Source organism: Montipora capricornis, chromosome 8 (assembly GCF_036669925.1).
Source record: "Montipora capricornis isolate CH-2021 chromosome 8, ASM3666992v2, whole genome shotgun sequence".
Taxonomy (NCBI): domain Eukaryota; kingdom Metazoa; phylum Cnidaria; class Anthozoa; order Scleractinia; family Acroporidae; genus Montipora; species Montipora capricornis.
The window spans coordinates 54,183,593-54,203,232 of NC_090890.1; the positions used below are offsets into that span (position 1 = coordinate 54,183,593).

The 19,640-nt window shown below is 39.0% G+C and overlaps 2 protein-coding genes across 3 annotated transcripts in view; one reads left to right on the forward strand and one right to left on the reverse strand.

Annotated features, from left to right (window-relative positions):
• Positions 1-10,827, reverse strand: part of LOC138013553 (uncharacterized) — a 12,842-nt gene extending 2,015 nt beyond the window's left edge. Inside the window, exons 1-4 of the mRNA XM_068860656.1 lie at positions 10,696-10,827; positions 10,452-10,570; positions 4,175-4,497; positions 1,793-2,072 (exon numbers count right to left, since the gene is read on the reverse strand). Of these exons, the coding sequence (XP_068716757.1) occupies positions 1,793-2,072; positions 4,175-4,497; positions 10,452-10,556 (708 nt within the window). The 5' untranslated portion in view covers positions 10,557-10,570; positions 10,696-10,827. The remainder of the gene's footprint in view (positions 1-1,792; positions 2,073-4,174; positions 4,498-10,451; positions 10,571-10,695) is intronic.
• A 125-nt stretch (positions 10,828-10,952) lies between these two features.
• On the forward strand, positions 10,953-16,470 carry LOC138013554 (uncharacterized). 2 transcript variants are annotated; one of them, XM_068860658.1, is made up of 4 exons: positions 10,953-11,138; positions 12,554-12,815; positions 14,150-14,294; positions 15,161-16,470. In XM_068860658.1, exons 1-4 carry the CDS (start codon positions 11,030-11,032, stop codon positions 15,554-15,556), a joined length of 912 nt encoding a protein of 303 aa, XP_068716759.1. In that variant the 5' UTR covers positions 10,953-11,029; the 3' UTR covers positions 15,557-16,470. The 2 variants fall into 2 exon arrangements, with proteins under 2 accessions (XP_068716759.1, XP_068716758.1); XM_068860657.1 differs by having other exon boundaries at positions 14,147-14,294; positions 15,161-16,450.
• Positions 16,471-19,640: the final 3,170 nt, after the last annotated feature.

Below are 19,640 nucleotides of genomic sequence, written 5' to 3' on the forward strand. Positions count from 1 at the left end.
AAAGTTCTCCGGAATTTTTTATCATTTAACCTTTCAACAAGTAATACTTCCTTACTTTCCGAAAACACGTTAGCACAGTTCATAGTATCGTTTCGTGAGATTTTTATTGCGCGGGATGTGATCGTTTTGGGACATTTGATTGTAGGAGAATTGGAAGTCGTCAAATATTTGTTTCAGTAAGCCGTTCTTGGCTTTTACGTGACGCCATAAAACAGACGATTGAGTTTTTATCTTCATTAAACAAAAAATATACCTTCTTGCAAGTTTCAGCTCGATAGTATACTTTTTTTTTTACGTAGAGCAGTTTAAATTTCAGTTATCTTTTTTCTCCAGAGCGCGTGACATAGAGACATGCAATGAACATGAAAATATTGATCACATCGTGCTTTTAAGCTCTGAACAACCAATATATCAAGACAAGTGTAAATGCGAATATTTACAACTTCAGCAGAGCAAAGATAGGTTTTCAGATAGCCGAAGTAAATCCAGGTCTTTCCCGCTGTTTTCCGGCCTCCACGTTTGTGCACGTGTCCTTCTGAAGGACACCACCACGCGGTATCTCTATACGAAACTCTACAGTTTGAGTGGTACATTTTGCCGAATAATTCAAGTATATAGCACACAAGCCTGAGATTTAAACATGTTGTTTCTTTATCACTCTTCTATGACAGATATTTCAATTTCTTGACTATGTTTTATGAATGGTGATCGATTTCATTTTAATTTTCCAAGGGTAAAACTATGTGCGTCAAAACAAGAATAAAGGCCGCAACAAAGATTTACCTAAAAAGCATATGAGGCGTCTCGGAGAAGCGACACGGGACAGCGATCCAGCAGTTGTTGGAGGGAGGATGAAAACCGGACTCCCAATACGGTTGGAAACCGAGCCAGGAAAAGGTGGCGCAGGGGATATTGCGAATAAAGCCTAAACAATTGCATGCAAGATTGCAGTATCCCAATATGACGTACGAATCATATTATTTAGCAATTTTTCCCCGAAGGCGAAGTAAATATTGGTGAATATTTACCCAGCCGAAGGCGAGCTAAATATTCACCAATATTTACTGGGCCTGAGGCCAATAATTGTTTTAGTATAATTTTCAGCGGTGAATATCAAGAAAGTACAAAACAACACGAAAAGTGCTTGACTGGCTTAGCAGCCGCGCCTCCAAAATGTTATATTCACCTGTTTAATAGCGCGGTGAATATAACGCTAAATTCTTATATTCACCGTTAAAAATTTATACTAATGTTTGTTTTTGCCTTAACTGAAATCGTATAATTCCATCGATTTATTTGTAATTTTCACATGTTTGTATTACTCAGTGATGACCTCAACCAATCGAATTGCAATAATTTTTCAGTGATAAGGTAAAACGTTACGGATAATGATCAGCTAGGCCCAAATGCAATGCACAGGGAAAGAGAATAAATGTTAAGGGCTGCTTTGAATCTCTTTAACACCCTGTTTGTTATCAAAACTGAAAAAGTGTCAAAATATTATGTCAACTTGATCTCGTAGGGGAAGCGCAATCCTTTCACTCGAGGTTGAACCATTTCTCCAAGAGGATTGTTTTATGATACAGTGCCAAGACGAGACCATATTCGCATTCTCACAGATGGACTAGAAGGAGCGTGGAATGGGTGGCTAATGCGGAGAAATTTTTGTAGATGCAAATATCTCTTTTCCTCCGTAAGCCTCCACTGCGTACTAGCCAAATCGACTATGAGAACAGGAATTATATATGGCCTATTCTACTCTATCCTATTCTATTCTGAACAAAGGCGTTACCTTCTCTCTCAATTCAAACTGTGCTCGTTCTTCCTCTGCCGCTTCTATAACCTGTCGCAAGTATCGACTCTTGACATCGTCATGCACGTCGACTGCCAGTAACTGGAAATACCGCACCTCTACAAAAATCCCCTTTTGATCACTCTTACAGAGGTTGTTACTGATACAGTAACCACAAGGCGGCATATCTTCTTCATTTGTTGGACATGTCTGTCGGCAGCAACCATCAACCCGCTTAGCCAATGCTTTGAAAAGTTCGTTTTCAATGTTCTCTCGATTCCTGTAAACAATTGAGGGAAACAATGAGTTCAGACTTAAATTAAGCCCTTTGTAAACGCTCTTGTCTCTGTAAAGGAATGTTGTCCTAAACAGCGTGTGTATGTGTATGCAGAGAATTGAAGTGAGGCCAACGCTACTGTGTGCATATGATGGATAAAGAACCTTCGCTTATCCACAGCATCAGAAACTTCTTATGCACACAATAGCGTTGGGCTCACTTGAATTCGCTCCTGTCTCTGTTGACCCAACACGTAAGTAAAGATGCAGCGTGTTTGTACACCGTGTTGCGAATTGTTGCGTGTTGTTGGCATTGTTTAATATAATGACAAGCATTTTGGTGAACAGGTCTCAACATTTGTTTGTCTCCTGAGCGCTTTAGGGGTAAGCGAATAACGTAGCGTGGGTTTGCGCACGGCCACCAACTATCTTCCAGAAAATGCCAATTCCAGAATTCTGACGATGGAGAGTGGAGACGGTTCTTCTATGTTAGTATCGTAAAAAAAAAAAATGAGGCCAAACACAACAAAGGTTGTATACAAATAAGTCACTTTACCAAAGGTAAAAATGCAACAATCAAACTGGATGTAGAAATCAGAAGAAAAAAAGATGAAGGCATTGTATAGATTTCATGGTAGGGTTCAGCCCATTGTGCGAGAATGATCTTTGGCATAGCCGGGGCAATCGAGCATAATTTTCCAAAAAAAAAAAAAATTGAAAAAATAAAAACAGCTCTAGTGTGGTATAATTTGCACTTTGTACTTTGTAAAGACTTTATAAAAGCTAAAACAATTTTATTCTTGCATTTAATTGATTTTTAGTATAGTAGCAAATGAATATGCCATTTGCATGATGGCGAAATTTTACTACGAAGACCAGAATGCATTGAATAGCTTCTGTTCTCAAATTTTACCAACTGTCTCGTTATTCGCTGGAGAGTCAAAAAATCTCCATAAGAAAACATTTTGGCAAAGCATTCTGGTCTCGGTAGTAAAATGACGCCATCATGAAAATAGCCTATTACATTATTCAGTTTATTTGGGACTGGCAGCTACCGGAAGCATTTTGCTTTCCCATTTGCCTAGTTACCTAGCAGTAGACCCTATTTCTTTCCGTGTTGCCATTCTAAAGTCGTCTGAGTCAGAGAAGAAACAAATCAAACTGTTGAAGGACATTTGAGAATCACGCTTTAGAATGCAATAATTTATGAATCACTGGTATGTGCACCGGGAGGGTGTCATTCTGTGAATAAACTAGGAATCTAGTAGCATAATTTTCAGGACCTTGGGCACAATAACTGGCATAATTCAACAAAAGGGTTGAGCCCATTATGCACTTTTATTTTACAAACTCTATCCGGAAGAGGCCAATTTCATATTAGACACATTTATATGTAATTTGGACGAACTTTCGACAGTGTGATTACTATCTAATGAACCTGCCCAAAGTTGGTTATGGTACTAACGTTTAGGACATCTTTCCGGTGGTGGCGGTTAACTTCATAATCAAAAGACTTTTCAACAATGCGAAAACTAGTACCCAGTCCATTTTTGAATTCCGGAACGGGCAATATCTTGAAAAATGGTAGGCCTCTTAACGATTGTGTGTTCGATTTTCGATGTTTTCTTTGTAACGACCCATTTCCATTCTAGCGTTAACGCTCAGACAATTAACACTAAGCTTTATGAGCGATCTTCCCACGAGGAAATGATTACTTCCCATATGGAAACAATTTCTTACGTCTTACCGCTTTTCCTAGGGTGAAATTATATGCGCCCCAATCAATCATGTGGCAGTTTACGAAACAAGTGGTAAAAGTTTGCAAATCCCTTAATTATTCCTTACTAATTTATTGATAATAATTTATTAATTATTTAATTAATTGCAAAGCTAGGGTAAATCGAAACCAAGACCAGAGCAAACCATCCTCACGGGGACCTTTGGACAGAGAGTGTGGTGTAAGAGTACGGTATTTTCCCGTGAAGACCTCATTCATAATGATGTTCAAAAAACTGATACATTTTGCTAATGGTTAAGAAACATTTTGTACTGGGGGTGAGCAAATGTATACCTGAAAACTGTTTCTAACATGGAAAAGCACCGAACCTTATGTAATCCTCGATCGGTAAATTCGCGGCTCGTCCCTTTATGGCGTCAATTGCGGTTCCCCTGACAACGGGTTCGTAGTCCACATTGTACGCTTCATGCAAATCTGGCAGAAAGTCCTTTCTTAGAAAGTACTGAAAAGCACAGGTGATTTTGATTTCGAGCTTGTCTCCAGTCCAGACTGCAATCTCATCTAGTTTGATAAAGTGTGCATTGGCCTGGAAGAGCTTGAAAGTGAAGTCAGGACCAATGAAATACCGTCCCGAGGTATACACCTTGTCGATGTCCACAAAACCAGTTGATCTTTGTTTTTTGAAACCGAGCTGTATTGGAAAAAAAACAACAACAACAACTGGGTTACAGATAGTATGCTTTAGCTACTGTTGCCATCAGGGTTTGAACATGCAGACACTCATCGAAGTGTTGCAGGCATCTAACGACTCCTACTAAAAACAGTTGTATGCTAACATCTAGCATTAAAATGAGTTTGACCATAGTTTTCCAGTGTTTGTGTATCATTATATTATTCGGGTTAGTACCAAAAATTATAACACTGTCAGGTACGTTAACTAATACATGTTAAACATGCTCACTATCCATTGTATTGTTAAGATGAGATCCATTTTGAATAATGGCATCTAAAGTATTTTGAGTTCTAGTAACTACAAAGTGAAATGACTGAGCAACATATTGAATAAAGAGCTATTGCAAAACACTATTTTTCGAAACACTTGTGTTACTGTTAATAACGCTTTTAAATTGTTGGTAGTTGTCAAGTCATATTTTGTAATTCGTAAACTTTTTGGTTCATAAACATCAGTTACTCCATGTAATATATAAAGTTTACTTCATTGAAAATGCGCGCGTACGATTTCTGTTTACGAATTAAGTAGTATCAGAAAACGAACGAGTGAGCGCAGCGAACGAGTGAGTTTTCTGATACGAAACGAGTTAATAAAATTCATACAAATCATTTTCCATGCTGTAATGCGTTTACTTCATAGGTACTGAGGTTTTTTTCGTGGAATTGTATGATAGACAAATTTATTTCGCACAATTGGAGTGATGAAAGCAATAAACAATGGTTTAAAATCGCCCAACCGACAATTTGTATAATAAAATTCACAACACTTACTGTGTTTCAGATTTTCCAAAGTAGTCCAAAGTGAAGAGTGTTTTTAGTTCGTCGCTTGTCAAAGCTACCGGCCCTTTAGGTTTATTTCCCTTTCCTTGCTTCTTTAGTTGTTTTTGTTTGGACTAAAAGAACCTCTCTGGTTTTCTCAAATACCAGGTCGTTTGTTATGCTTGGGGAATAGCTATCTCTTTTTCTTCAGTTGTCGTTCCAAGCTAGACACTAATCTTCGATGGATAGTATAGTTTATATTTTATACAAATGCCTTTATGAGCTAGACTCTTGTACTCACTATCTTGGAAATTATACGAAAACAACCTTAAGTATTTGGGATATTTCTTTTGGCGTTTATCCGTGTCCTTGGATAGTAAACTTATCTCGGTAGAAAAATAACTTTTCTTGTTCGAAAGTTCTAAAAAAATTGGTTTTCTTCTCATTTTTTTCACAAACCTGACCGACACTGGTTTTTTGTGTACTTTTTTTGATTCTGCAATATTTTTAATAAGAAAAACTGCCGATGGTTTTGGTATGCTTTTCCTTAAACCGCTCCCTGCTTACCGCTGTAGATTTCTGCATTTGGTTCACTCTCCTCATAGCCATGACAAATTACAACACGACTACAATTATAGTATGCACGATTTGTCTACCCTAATCTGAATGCAAGTTTTATTTGGTACCAGAACAACATTATGTGTACGTACGTTGGGGTTCTAGGCTCACTAGATTGCTGACTATTCAATGATTCCTTCACCATATTTTCGGTTTGTAAACTTGGTTTTTTTTTCTCTAATGCATACAGGCTTCAGACTACAACAGACACGAAGCCTGTATCCTAACACACGAACTGTAAGACATCTTCCTGGCGAAAATGTGTGTAAAATATATCCTGTTTGAGTGCAGTCTTCTTCGATGAAAGACGGCTGTTTTCTTATTAAGCGAGTGAATTCTTAACAATTATTTACATAGAGACACGACTTACGATGATTCTGCGCGATTCTCATTTGTCTTTCTTGGTATTTGGGGAACAGAAAAATGTTATATTTCACTTTACCCTTTGTGCGAATGACACCAAAATTGAAGTTGACAGTTGCCTTCCTCAAATATCAAATCACAATTCAACGCTCATTCAATAAAACTATACAAGCAAGGTGACACACGCTAACACCAACCCTGTGTGGCAAACACATCACGCATGCGCACAACCATTTCACCCGGTTAATTAGCAGCCATGGACAGCTGTTTCAGCCTCTTGGGCCTCATCAGCATGGCGTAGCTAACATTCTAAGCGAGTGTGTTTAGCACCCCTTTATGAGGCAGCTTCACATACCATACATGTGGTAAGCAATCACCGTTTTCCCTTTGTTTAATGTTTCTTTTTTCCTCAATTTCATTTCAGTATTTCTCGTTTACTAGTGGTATTTCTACTGTAATCAGTTGACTGGAGTAGCCACATGCGGTCATAGACTGCCTATTTCTTTTTAATCTTTTACATCATTTTATCAAATTTTCATTATTTTGATACAAATCCTGTGGCTGGCCCTTGTTCACTTTGCTAATTAGGTTAGATGTTTTTAAAGTCTTCATAGCTGTTAAGCTCTAGTTTTGGTAGACCGACCCGTTCCGAAAACGATCGATATCTTTTAAGCTGCGTCTACCGCGAATGGCGTGTGCCTTTGTATGTGAGGCGAGCGTACAAAGTATCATTCTTACCAATGTTTCTTCCCTGTATTTCTCGACGGTCATGTTCTCGTCCCCAGATTCCAGGGCCTCCACTAGGAACGCCTGGAAAAATGACCTCCCATTTTCCCACCAAATATGAAGACAATAAAGAACGGTTTGCATTTTTTAACCCTGGCTTCCGTTGAAAGCCCGAGTAAAAAATAAAAAAACAAAAAAAAAAATAATAATAATCTGAAGATATGTCTCTTTTGGGGTTCCAGGAAGAGGCATTTTGCGTTGCTATGCAAACCCCGATCTCTCTGTCGTCTTTATTTTTCTATGAAATGAGATAATCATTCGCACAGTCGAACATTAATTCTTTGCGAGCTAGGCGTGTGCAACCTTTCTAAGTAGACGTTTAACGACAAATAGTCTTGAGCGCTAAATATCCTATACAAGGAGTTGCTATGGTATTATTTGCAGCATTGTGATGCTGTAGGCTTGTATCATGAGGCTGAAATGTAAGTAAAGACTAGCCTCTGAGAGAAAACAGAGGTAAGAGGTGGTTACATGCTGACTGAGACTCCAAACATGCCTCGTAACGAAGATGGCGGTTTACAAGTGAAGTTGTCTCTCTGGTCGTACTGTAGATGGTTTCCAGGACCTACCAATGCTATTTGCGCTGGTTTTGAGTGGTAAAAAATTCAATGGATGCCATAGTTTGCTGGTAGTATTAGGAGGCCCGCCCATAATTCTTTAAGGCATTAATAAGGCAACTTGAGATACGCAAGACTGGCTCCAATAAATGGCCAAAGCGTGGCCAGCGGAAAAAGTGAGAGAAAAATTCCCAGTCAGATACCAAGTTATGGCCTTGAGGTTTGCTTTAAATGTAGACTTTTGATTTTAGGGCAATGTTTTCGATTAATAAATTGACCACAAAAAATGTTATTTCTGACGGGTGAGCAAGCGAACAAGGCTGAAATAACTATTTTGTCGGCACGAGATACAACAAGGGCCTGGGTTACAGGCCGGGGTATCATGGGTAGGGTTTCAGGGGTATATAAGACCGAGTATAACACGTGGCTGTCATCTAGGCTTCAGAACCAACCGCGTTCTTTCGTTTCGTTTCGTTTAATTTTTTCTTTGCTTAGTTCCTTCTTTTCCTGGTATCAAGCATCCAGTCTGGTTGAATCGGCTATTCTAATTTCATTCTTGTAAAGCCTTCGTAGGATGGGCTTCTAATCGCTTGGAGCTTGAGCCATGGTTCCTACCCAGATTTCCTGCACATTTTCTTTTTTCCCCACAGGGGTTTTTTTGGCAGGTTTTTTCTGGCCTATGTTCGAACCGCATTTTCTTTGTTAGTGCTTGCTCAGCTCTGCTAGTTTTAAGGCTTTTGTCCGTTTTATTCTTGTATTTGTACTCTAAGCTATATTGTATTTTATTTATAATGTACGTAGGAGTTGGTGATCCCCCGCCTAACTGGCAGCCTAACTGGCACAGAGCTGGAAAGCTTATCTGGGGATGTAGGCCAAGATGGCCTGTTTATAGTATAGTTTAATTTAATGTCGGAGTTGATGTTCCCCAGCCTAACTGGCACAAAGCTTCTAACCAGAGCTTATTTGGGGTAGGACGCCAGGATGGCCTGTTTATCTTATAGTCAAATATAATGGCGGAGCTGATGTCCTCCAGCCTAACTGGTACCAAGACTGTTTGCTTATTTGTAGAATTAGGCCATATATTGAGTGTTTTGGCTTACCAGCCCTACTGGTACTATGAAGTGACTTGTACGTGTGAAGATAGCTTTACCCTTGGTTGCCTTTCAAGGGTTTGTTAGGTAAATGTTCAGTCTTGTATAGTGTTCGGGTTGGTTCTCGCCAGGCCCTCCCAAAATAAACTTATTTGGTTCAGCGATGCTGTGTTGTTTTTTGTTGTGGAGTGGAGACAAAAAAGTGTTATTTTTGGTGTTTTTCTTTGGCAAAAAGACTGGCACTTTGGGCTTTGTTGCGAAACGAATTGGGATATGCAGCGGAATTCGGCAATTGTAGTTAGTTTTTTTGCCTTTGATAATTGCAAAACACACCAGTGGGTGCTATTCACATATTCTCATGAAGTTGTGACAAAATTTAAACAAGAAAGAAATCATAAAAGCAAAAGCGGCATATTTTACGTGTATGCGTAACTGCGATGAAAAGGGCTAATTGTGATTTACCCTAAAATGCACTGCATGAGTACCGCACGTGACAGTTGAAGAATGCATGCGTAGCAAATGGCATGAAAAAATGGAACTCGTACTTGTACGCCATGTCGGCGCTAAAAGTTTACTTAACTTCAACATGCAAAAAGTGACGTGCTGTGCTAATTTCAGACCAATACATATGACATAAAAGAAAACTTTGTAACAGGAAGTTTTCTAATATTGCATCTACAATCACATTCCACTCTTGCATTTTAAATAATTCCTGCTTTTGACGAAATATCGTCAGTCACGCGGAACACAACGGAAAACTTGAAGTTATGTTTCTTCTACACAAATTGTGATATTGCCTCACGGTACGTATTGACAGTAAAATCACTGGAGCTGAAGTGGGACAGTCAAAATACCACCATTACTAGTACTCAAAAAATTCAGCTTATGATTTAGTCAGAAAAAGTAGGGTGATTTTTTTTCTTCTTTAATTTAACCTTTCTGTTCTTAGGCTAAGTTTAGCGCCCCTGTTCTTACTTAAAATAATGTCAATCTTTTTCTCAACGAATTTTAATGACCTCAGTCATGATTGCGCCTTTGTTTTTGTTTTATTTCCTTTTTACTGTTTCTTAGCTCTCCATTTCGAACGCTCGCCAATGACCTCAGTCATGATTGCGCCTCTGTTTTTGTTTTTTTTTTCCTTTTTACTATTTCTTAGCTCTCCATTTCGAACGCTCGCCAACTCTTTCTGAATCGAAATAATCATTAGCAACAACTCTTATAGCTTAACTAGCTCATGGCAAGTCTATAATTGATAGGAGCGGTGTGCAATACAGGACGAGCGGAATGAAACGACTCAGATGCAGTGAGAAATAGTGGCCCGAGGGTTTTTTCACCGCATTTTCCCTTAAACCCTACCTCGTCTGAAATAGTAAAGGATAATACATTTTAAAACGTGGTTTGTGGATCTCATTAGAGTGATGCAAAACTGACCGGCTTAGACTTTGCGTGTTCATTGTAGAGACTAAAGTTATCAAGGTCCAAGTAACTCACTTGGCACCTGAGTGTAATGAAATCATTGCGGTTGTGGTTTGCCATTTGTGAATTGAAATTGGGAAAATAAAGAAAATGTTAAAATGCAATAATGGCTTTGTTGGGATTTAGCCATATCCCACTTTTCTTCTATAACCTAATCACTCAATAGTATTGGCTTGTTGCAGGATAAAAGATGCTCCAAGAAAAGTCCAAGTTCGAATTAAAAACGTTCAGGAGTGCTTGTAAATAAATTCGTGTTACCTCACCTCGTAATATTCAACACCCGAGAAGCTTGTTGGTATCAAAATAAGAATAAGAAGAGCCGCAATTCCAATAACAGCGATGACAACTTTTAGAGCTCCGCTTGCCATGTTGACTGCAACTGCTGCAAAATAACAAGGCACGCATGCCTAAAGTTAACAATACCGACCAATCATAATCACTTCCTTGTCTTCTTTGCATTTTTGAATTCACAAATAGAGCAAAAATACTCAAACAGGTGTTGAATACCAAGTATCGTTTGCGATTTTCTAGCATAAGGCTCAGCCTGAATTTCGCTGGATTGTGCACAGGCACCCTTAGCAAGAAAAGAAAATAACAAATTTCATAAGATCACCCTAAATCATCTGATAGTACAACGCACGTGTGATATGTCATTGATTGTCATTAAGTAGTTTCCCTTCAGGTTACGCAGGCTTCTAATTAAAAAACATGTATAATACATGTGAATATTTTGAACGTAATTGCATGTGCGTTGACGTGTGAGTTGTCAGGTTACCTCATTACCAGTACAGTTCAAACTCTCGTACTTTGTTAGTCGCTAGTTTCCCTTTGAAATTGGACGATGGATTGTGGTAGCAAAACTGCGTTTGCCTGTTATGTTTTGGCAGCCATAATCGTCTTTATCGGTGCAATGGTAGGAACATCTCTAAAGAAGCTGAGCACAGAGGAAGGTAAATAAATTGCCTTACACCTGATGAAGCAACTGTGTATGCGCTTGATTGATGTGTAACTGACTGTGAATTTTCCAACGGCACGCTTCACTTTCATTGAGGTTGAGTCCTCTTCTTCAAAAACTTAGGTTCAAATAAACTTCCTTCAGAGCATAAATTATAAAAACAAGCTGCCGTGTTTGTGTTTCGCAGATGAACTTTTTTATTATACTATTGTATGTCCGATATGTAAGTACAGTTTGAAAGATTCATATTGTTCATCATAGTACATGGTAACAGATTTAGAATAAGCCAAACACAGCATGTCCATGTTCGAGAAATCATGACACCCATGTCCTTCATTTAACTGAATACATTAAACAAATGAGCGGTAGCTATTTTCGAACTTCCATGTTTTTCGAAGACATCGAGCTTTTTGTGTGTTTCAATTCTGTCACTTGAGTGTACTTAACCCTACGTCACGTCACTTGGAAAATTTTGTGAACTTTACAATTGATATAAATAGCGAAGATACCGACTGATATGATTGGAATTTCAATTATTATATGTTAGAAAGGCAAATTTTTCGATCATACCGCGACAGCTCAGTTGTTCTGTGTTCTGTTGTGCGAAAGCAACCAGAGTATACAGAGCAACTTCGGTCAACCTCATAAAAATAAGACGAATGCTTTTGAAGGACGAAGCAAATAACGATAAGTACTTTATTTATTGAATGATGTGAAAATAAGTGGCGTGTGTTTCCGACTCAACCTAACTGGGTATATGGATCATGATTATTGACTTACGAGAATATTCTTTTGAAAACGAATACGGCTTCAAATTAAATGTAAAATGGAGAGCAGAGAAATTGTCAACTTGCCTTTCAGTTGAATTTTGTTTCTGCTTTTGCCGCTTCTTTGACAATGCAAAGTTTATTTTCACCGATTTCACAATGGGAATACAAGGAATATTCCGTTAAAGTATATTCTTTTTGGACCCATTCCCTTTTCAGTATTATCGGAATAGTGGTCTGATCACAATGCTTCCCGTACCAACATAAAGGAAATGAACAGCACATTGTTTACTCGGAATATTTGGAATATGCATGCGTTCTCGAGAAAATCGTGCGTGGATTCTCAAGACGGTTCCAGACTATCCCGTGCTCCTGTTCTCAGGCCACTCGCGCGAAAAGTATTAGGTTTTCCAAATGCCCATTTGTTAGCAAAACCTTATTCCACTTAGTTGCCGGGATACTGCTAAAATCGAATAGGAATAAGAAGAAGACTTCCAAGGAATGCACCCCGAGTTTGTTAAGAGCCTTAGCTGCGAAGGAATCGACGTGGGTGGGCAGCCTTTATTCTGGAGTACCTCCAGCTGATGGCTTTAAATGAATACGTAATATTTGAAAACCGAGTTGAATCTTTTTTATTTTGCAGTGGGGATAGCGTACAATATTCATCAGAAGAAGCTTGCGACCGAAGTGAAGAGAGAGGGTCTCCACCCCGGCCCCCCTGGATACCACTTTATTATCTTTCCAAGTGTTTTCCAGAGTATTAGTTATGTTGATGTCGAGTGTCTTAACAAGGAAGGCATCGAAATCGAACTAATCGTACATCTGCAGTATCGCGCGAGACCGGCTCAACTGCGAGAGATAATTCTCCAGTTTAAGGATAAGGAGGACTACTTGAAAGTGTTGATGTAAGTGCAAAATCATTATGGGCTTTTTAACTCTTCTAGGGTTAAGTAATTTTCTTTTATAGGCTTTATGGCGGTTCTCGAATGCATTTTTCTCCTCAGTTTTTTTCCCTTAAACTTTAGATAGTTTTGGACCTTTTCTGGCATATTTTGTAATTCTTGCGCGTTTGTATGCGGTAATTTAGCATCGCGTTTCCGTGAAACGGGAAACGTCAAACGGCAGGCTGTTGCTTGTCATAAAGGCATGAAAATTATCTTGTAAATTTTCTTTCTCGTTTTAGAAGTTGCGCGACATTTGTAGATAACGGGCAAAAAAAAAAAAGGAGCTAAAATCAGACCAGTTTCTTTGATTTTTGGCAAAACGCAAATTTCAGTTTTACGTTTGCCGTCTGCCGTAAACGCAAAGCTAAATCTATCTAATATTTCTGTATCAATAGTAAAGACTTGATTGATTGATTAATTGATTGTTGATTGGTTGATATTTAGACTATCCCAAAATTATTGTAGCCAAGGATCTCCAGATCTAGGGTCATTGCCAAACCTACAATGGTTTCGGACGGTCGGTTTCTTGTTAAACATTTAACAAGAAATATGTCGGTATCCAACAAGAATTTTGACACTTTACGAACTTTCATTCTTAATAATGAATGATGCTGGACACATGGAAACGTCAAGTAACGTTACTTATAATATTTCAATAATGGTTTGCCCCTCGTTAATTGACGACGGCGATTTGGACAAGTCTCTTTATAGCTAATTAATTAAATCTTTTCTTGGCAACGTTGGTGTTGTCTTAACCCTCCAGGGAACGGGAGTGGGACATGACCATATTATGATTAGATCATTGCCTGAGCTAGTAGGTGGTAAAACGATTCCCCGATTGTGCATTGGTAAGTCATACGATGAAATATAACGAGCAAATGAAAAAGATCAGACCTAAAAGTGGTCGCGGTCGCTTACGACATGTTTCAAAAATAGTGATTTGATAATCAAACAGCAAAAAATATCATCTCACGAACCACATTTACACTGTTGGTCAACCACAATTAGGGGAAGACGTTCGGTAGTTTGGAAAACTGGTAGCTTACGAGAGGAGGTCGCAAAGGGAGGTTCGACTGTGTATTCCACGGGTCTTAATTAATGAAATGTGTAATTCGAGGCTTACGGGCATAAGCAATGAAAAGAATAAGTTCTGAATCTCCAATAAAGGGGTTTGTATTTGGAGAACGGTAAATGCATTTTTCGGGGAAAGTTTTTACTGTCTATTCACTGATAAACAAGAACAATGTTAGCAAGTGCTTGACGTCATCTTTATTATGTCTTGGTAATTTCAGTAGTGTTGGAGAGTCTGCAATCCACGACGCTTGCAGTGCATTTAACACCACTCAGCTCCAGTCACAACGAGCTTCGTTTCAAGACCTTGTTCGCACGATTCTCGGACGGAGGTTTAACTCTTTATGGGCAGATGTAACGGATCTGCAGGTAATCAAAGGATATAAGAAAATAGAAAGTATTCTGAAGTTAAACTTGAGAGAAGTATTGAAAACAATTTAATATGCTTTCGCAACCGATCCATGCGCACCCATTCATTAATCCATGGCTGTACAGTCCTCATTGTCTTTAATAGATCATAATTTCATTCGGAGACTCAACAAAAATGACCATGCTTCTAATGGAGAAGCACAGCCGATCCAGCTAGCACAACTTTGTACTGCGTGATAAGCGAAGAACCAAGTACCTTTCCCCTCCCCCTCTCCCCACCGTAGTGCCGGGGTTTTGTTATATCGCGAAATTCCACTGTACCAATGGTCAAATGACCATGTAAACCGTTAAACTTAAATCAAATCATAGTTTGTCTAGGTAGACGATAGTGTCGCAGATTGTTTATTGGACTGTATCTTTGCCCAGAATATTCCATTAGATTCTGCAAGATTCCGAAAGGCTCACACTTGAAGTAACATAACAATAACAATATGGCTGCTTGAAGCAAAACGCGTAAACACTTCCCCAGAAACACTTGCAAAGTCGCGCCCAGATAGTAGCTGACCATCTCCGATTCATGGTATAAAGTCGACGTTTGTTTCTTTATATGAAAACGGACATTTATATGTTTCAAAGAACAAAACTTGATTTCCTTTCCTACCTTAAGATGAACGATTTTTGATGAAGTAGTTGAACAAAAAAATAATTAGTTCAACAATTCCACTGGGTATTGTTCCGAAAGTCAAAAGACAATTGCCTTGCTACAAAATCAATGTACGAAATCAGTGATAACATGGCCGAAAATAGGGTAACTTAATTCGGCTGGAAAATGACCTTCTGACGATAAATCGGATTTCTTCTTTCAGGTTCAGAACATCAAACGCCCTGATTCATATGAGAAGGTTGTTAGGCAGAAAGAAGCAGCCAAAGAAAACATTAAGATAGCGGAAAACGAGCGCCCGCGACTGTTGGTAGAGGCGCGGACTGAAAGAGAAGAGGCCATTACGCAGGCGAAGATTACTATTCAACGCGCTGAATCGGAAGCAAGAGTGACTCTGTCCAAAGCAAATGCTGAGGCAGACAGCATCAAGGCAGCTTTTGATGCAGAGGCCGCTGCTTTCCTGAAACTCAAGAACGAAACGCTAAATGACAGTGTGGCTGGCCTCCTGTCGTATCTCGGCGTGCGACTAATCGCTGAAAGTAACAGTACCGTTAATGTAGCGATTAATGCACCAGCCAAGACCAAGTACACATACGTTTAATCTGCAAGTTCTGTTCCGTGTCAGCTGCTGAAGAGATCTACAAAACGCTATATTCTTAAACATCCGAACTCGTTTTTAGCTCTTCTCTCCGCATGAATCCCCTCCGTCCATATTTTCCTCAGTCACCGCAAAAGATTGAGTTAAACGCTTAATTTGTTATGTGAAAGTATTTTAAGTGCTGGTAAAAGCACTTTAAACAAGTTTGTGTTATGCTTTACTTCTCTGAGGTGGAGTTAGATAATTTGGGTTTATTACCTGAAAGCTTTTATAGCTTTTATAAACGTAATTGCACATCAGGCCTAAGCGCCAATTTAGTGAAAAAAAAAAAAAAAAAAAAAAAACACTTACGAGCTTGGTTATAAAAAGCAAATCATTAAAAAAATGGTGACAGTCCTTCATCCTTTGCCTTGTCCAAATCTTTGTCCATGGGAGAACGAGACATGCAAGTTATGACATATTTCTAAGCTGCGAGCCGGAAGCTAGAGTCTCTCGATCCCCCGAGAGAGCTTGTTCACAGGCTAAAGCTTCAGCTTTAAATCTCATTCTCAGTATTAATTACATGACAGCAGCTTACACGATAACAAGTCTCACAGCTGTAGTTGTGATAAATTTGGGAAAAGCTTTCCGAAAAATACCTCGACATGCATGTTAGACATCTGTCGACGCTCATGATTGAGATGGAAATAGATTGTTTGTATTGAAAACATGAAAAGCACGCCACACCTCTCGTCGGTCATATAATTATACACAGGCAACCAAATAATTTGAGATCACTTCCAACACCGTCGCTTGATCTCACGTAACTCTAACTTACAAAATAATTTATGTGTATTACAAAGTGCTAAATTAAAGGTAAAATCTACCGTAATAACTACAATCTATTGGCATGTACACTTAAATAAGCCTACTGTAAATACCAATAGTTCCAAGCTTGCAATAGAACGTGAACGCTTAACCAAAGATATAACTGTTAAACTTACGAAGCTTAAACTTTGTCGTCGGTTTATTCATTACATCAGCTACCATGTCGGTAGTGGGGCCAATATTTGATCACTACTTTACCAGCATCTTGCACTGTGCGACTAAAATGATAACGATAGTGCCCTGATTATGCTCAAAATCACTACAGGCTCACAGACACACACTTCACCGATATTATTCATAAACTGAGTAAGGTACGGGCCCTCCTGCGCTTCCGCTGCGAAGGCAATAGACTCTGCTTCGTAAGATGACAGAGCTACGGTAGGTTGTTTTCTGGATTTCCAGGATATAAGCGGTACTCATTGGTACTACGTCGATCATCTGTCGATGAAGCGCAGTCAGCATCGTTGTATCCTGTGAGAGTTAAAGTGTCCAGCACCCCAAAATATTTTTTTCGCTAAAATGAATCTTTGCACCTGTTCGAGATGCATTGCGGCCATTTTTTCCTTTTTCTAACAAATCCTGCCATTTCATAGCCTTCGAAATTTGCGAAAATCCAAGCATCTTTTGTTCACGACCGAGTCAGAAGGGGAGTGGGTCTATTCCTGTTTTCACGACACAATCTACTTTGCACGCATTTTTACAAAGAGTTAATCAAGAGTTCTTGGCATGGCTTGAAGTGTGATGATTCCCTTGTTTGCATCGTCGATCGGTGATTCATTCGTTCTTTCCATTGTTTTAAACACAGTTACGGTCGATAATTAAAAGGGTGTTTTTTTTAATAATCTCCGACTTGTAATTTCAGATTACGTGCGCATAATATACAACAATCGTTCGCGGTTTTACTTGACAGTCTTACCTTATCCATGCTTTCTAAATTAACATCAGTGTTTGCTATTTTCCCATCTTCCGTGCATGCTGCTTTCAAGGTTTGCTCCTAAATATTGACACTTATAAACAACTTGGTTTCGTATATACAGCTTTACTCTGATTGGCTGTTCGTAATTGGACTTAAATTGGGCGGCATTTACAATGCACAGTTTTCGTGCAGGCGGTATTTCACAGCCCCCTTCCCCATTCTCAATGCAGCTTATATCTGTCATGCCAACAATATCGCCAGCTACGCAGGCGAATTAAATTCACCTGGACTGACAATGAAGTCCAACTACTTTAAAAGTAACCAATGAATACACAGTCAGTAAAACGGCCGAGGATCCAGTCCAGATTAGATGTAGTGATGTAGTGATATTTTGGATCGCCTAAGGAAAAAGATAGATCATTCAACAGGCTCGGGAAAGGCTTTTCTTGACAGGAGAGAAGAAACCTCCAAACAGGGTCTTACCAACGAGCTGAAATCGATAAGGTTAAAGTATAGACAAGCTGTTCATAAAGGGAAACGGAGTGGACATGGACGTGTGGTGTTACTATACTATGAACATTGTGAAGGTATTTGGGGAGGATCCCCGGCAACGCAGCAACTTGCAGCTGGCCTTGAAAGTACAGATATTGGCAAATGGTGATGATCGAAGAGAAACGACCTCCTCAACAAACCCATCAGTCTCCTACACCTTTATTTCGAGTCAGTAAGGTTATGTATCAAATGATGAGTCAGTAACTGAAGGAGAGTCGGCGAGTGTGACGCAAAGGTGAAATATGCTTAACAGCAAGCTCAATAACTACAACAAGGGAAGTTAAAGGCGTCTGCAAAAGGTCAAATCCGGAACCGGATCCTGAAATGGAACCGGATCCGGAATCGGAACCGGATACGGAATAAGAAGAGGAAATGTCGATAACATCCAGTTGTTTTATTTCAGCTAAAAAAAATGAATGTTATATTACACACTTTAAAGTGCAAAATTGATCTTTTCAGTTATTGTTGTGACAGCAAAGTTCGTACCACTGGCGTCTCTCCTTTTTTGAACGGGTCACTCCTTTTTTGAACGGCTCGAGTTATGAGAATGATTGACATTGAGACTCCTCCTTGTCCCTTGGTGTTCAGCATTATTTATTTCAAGAAGTAGGTAGAACAGGCTCCCAGTTATGGAAATGAAGATCAATTTTATTAGTTACAACAGGTACAGTAATTTGTTAAAAATGAAACTTAAAGTGCAGTGAAACTGCAAATGAGATAAAGTAAAGGTAAAGTCATTTTATTTAACGCTGGTAGTTCCTTCAGCTACGAGGCTGGTATCAATGGAAACCAAAGGGGCGCCGTTTATCTCCCTCCCCCTGTCAGTGCTCCATTTTACAGGTATTTAAAGCTATAGCAAAACCGATCAGGGGAAAGTCGAAACAGACATTAAAGTCACGGAACATCAAACTGGGGACCTCTTGCTCCGAAAGCCGCACACTAACCAACTGAGCTACGTCTGCTCTACAACAATAAGATTTCTATTTATAGCAGATATATTAACAAGTTTTGTAATGATAGCAGAACCAGCTGTTATTTATCCCACAACTAAGGTAGTGAGGGACGCAGGTCTTTCCTGATTACAAAGCAGTTCGGGCTGTCAAATGAACATAAGACCCATGCCTCTCAGCAACTTGATTCTAGAACTAACGACAGCTAGTTTTGCTAACTTTTACAGCAGGGGAATGTTCCTTTGAAAATGTATTTGCTATGGCCTAGAAATATTTATCTTAAGAAGAAATGTTAAGCCTAGGTGGGGATTTTAGCTCGCTGCATGTCACATATGTTCGGAAATTTCAAGATTTTTTGACTACACAAAGTTTTATCTCAAGCCACTTGTGAACTGTTTGATTATTATTAAGCCTCATTTATACTAGAAAGTTTTCCTTGACAATTGTCCTTGTTCAAAGACTAGCACACCAGTTTTGGAACAAGGGCAGTTGTCAGGGAGAACTTATTCAAAGAAAACTTGCTAGTATAAATGAGGCTTTAATGTTGTTCTTCATTGTTGATTTCTAGTATGGTATATCAGTTCAAGGATCAAAGTACTTTAGAATTTGTCTAACTTTCTTCCCCTCTGCTTCATTATTGTTTACTCCACATCTGTTGTTGGATAGTGCTGGAGTTTGAAATTGCCTGTCATAATTCGAAGACGTTTGTACTGTTTCCTCACTTGCACTTTCATTGTTAACTTCACAAAAATTGTGCAAGACAAAACGAGCATAAATTACATGTAGTAGGTAATGTATGTCA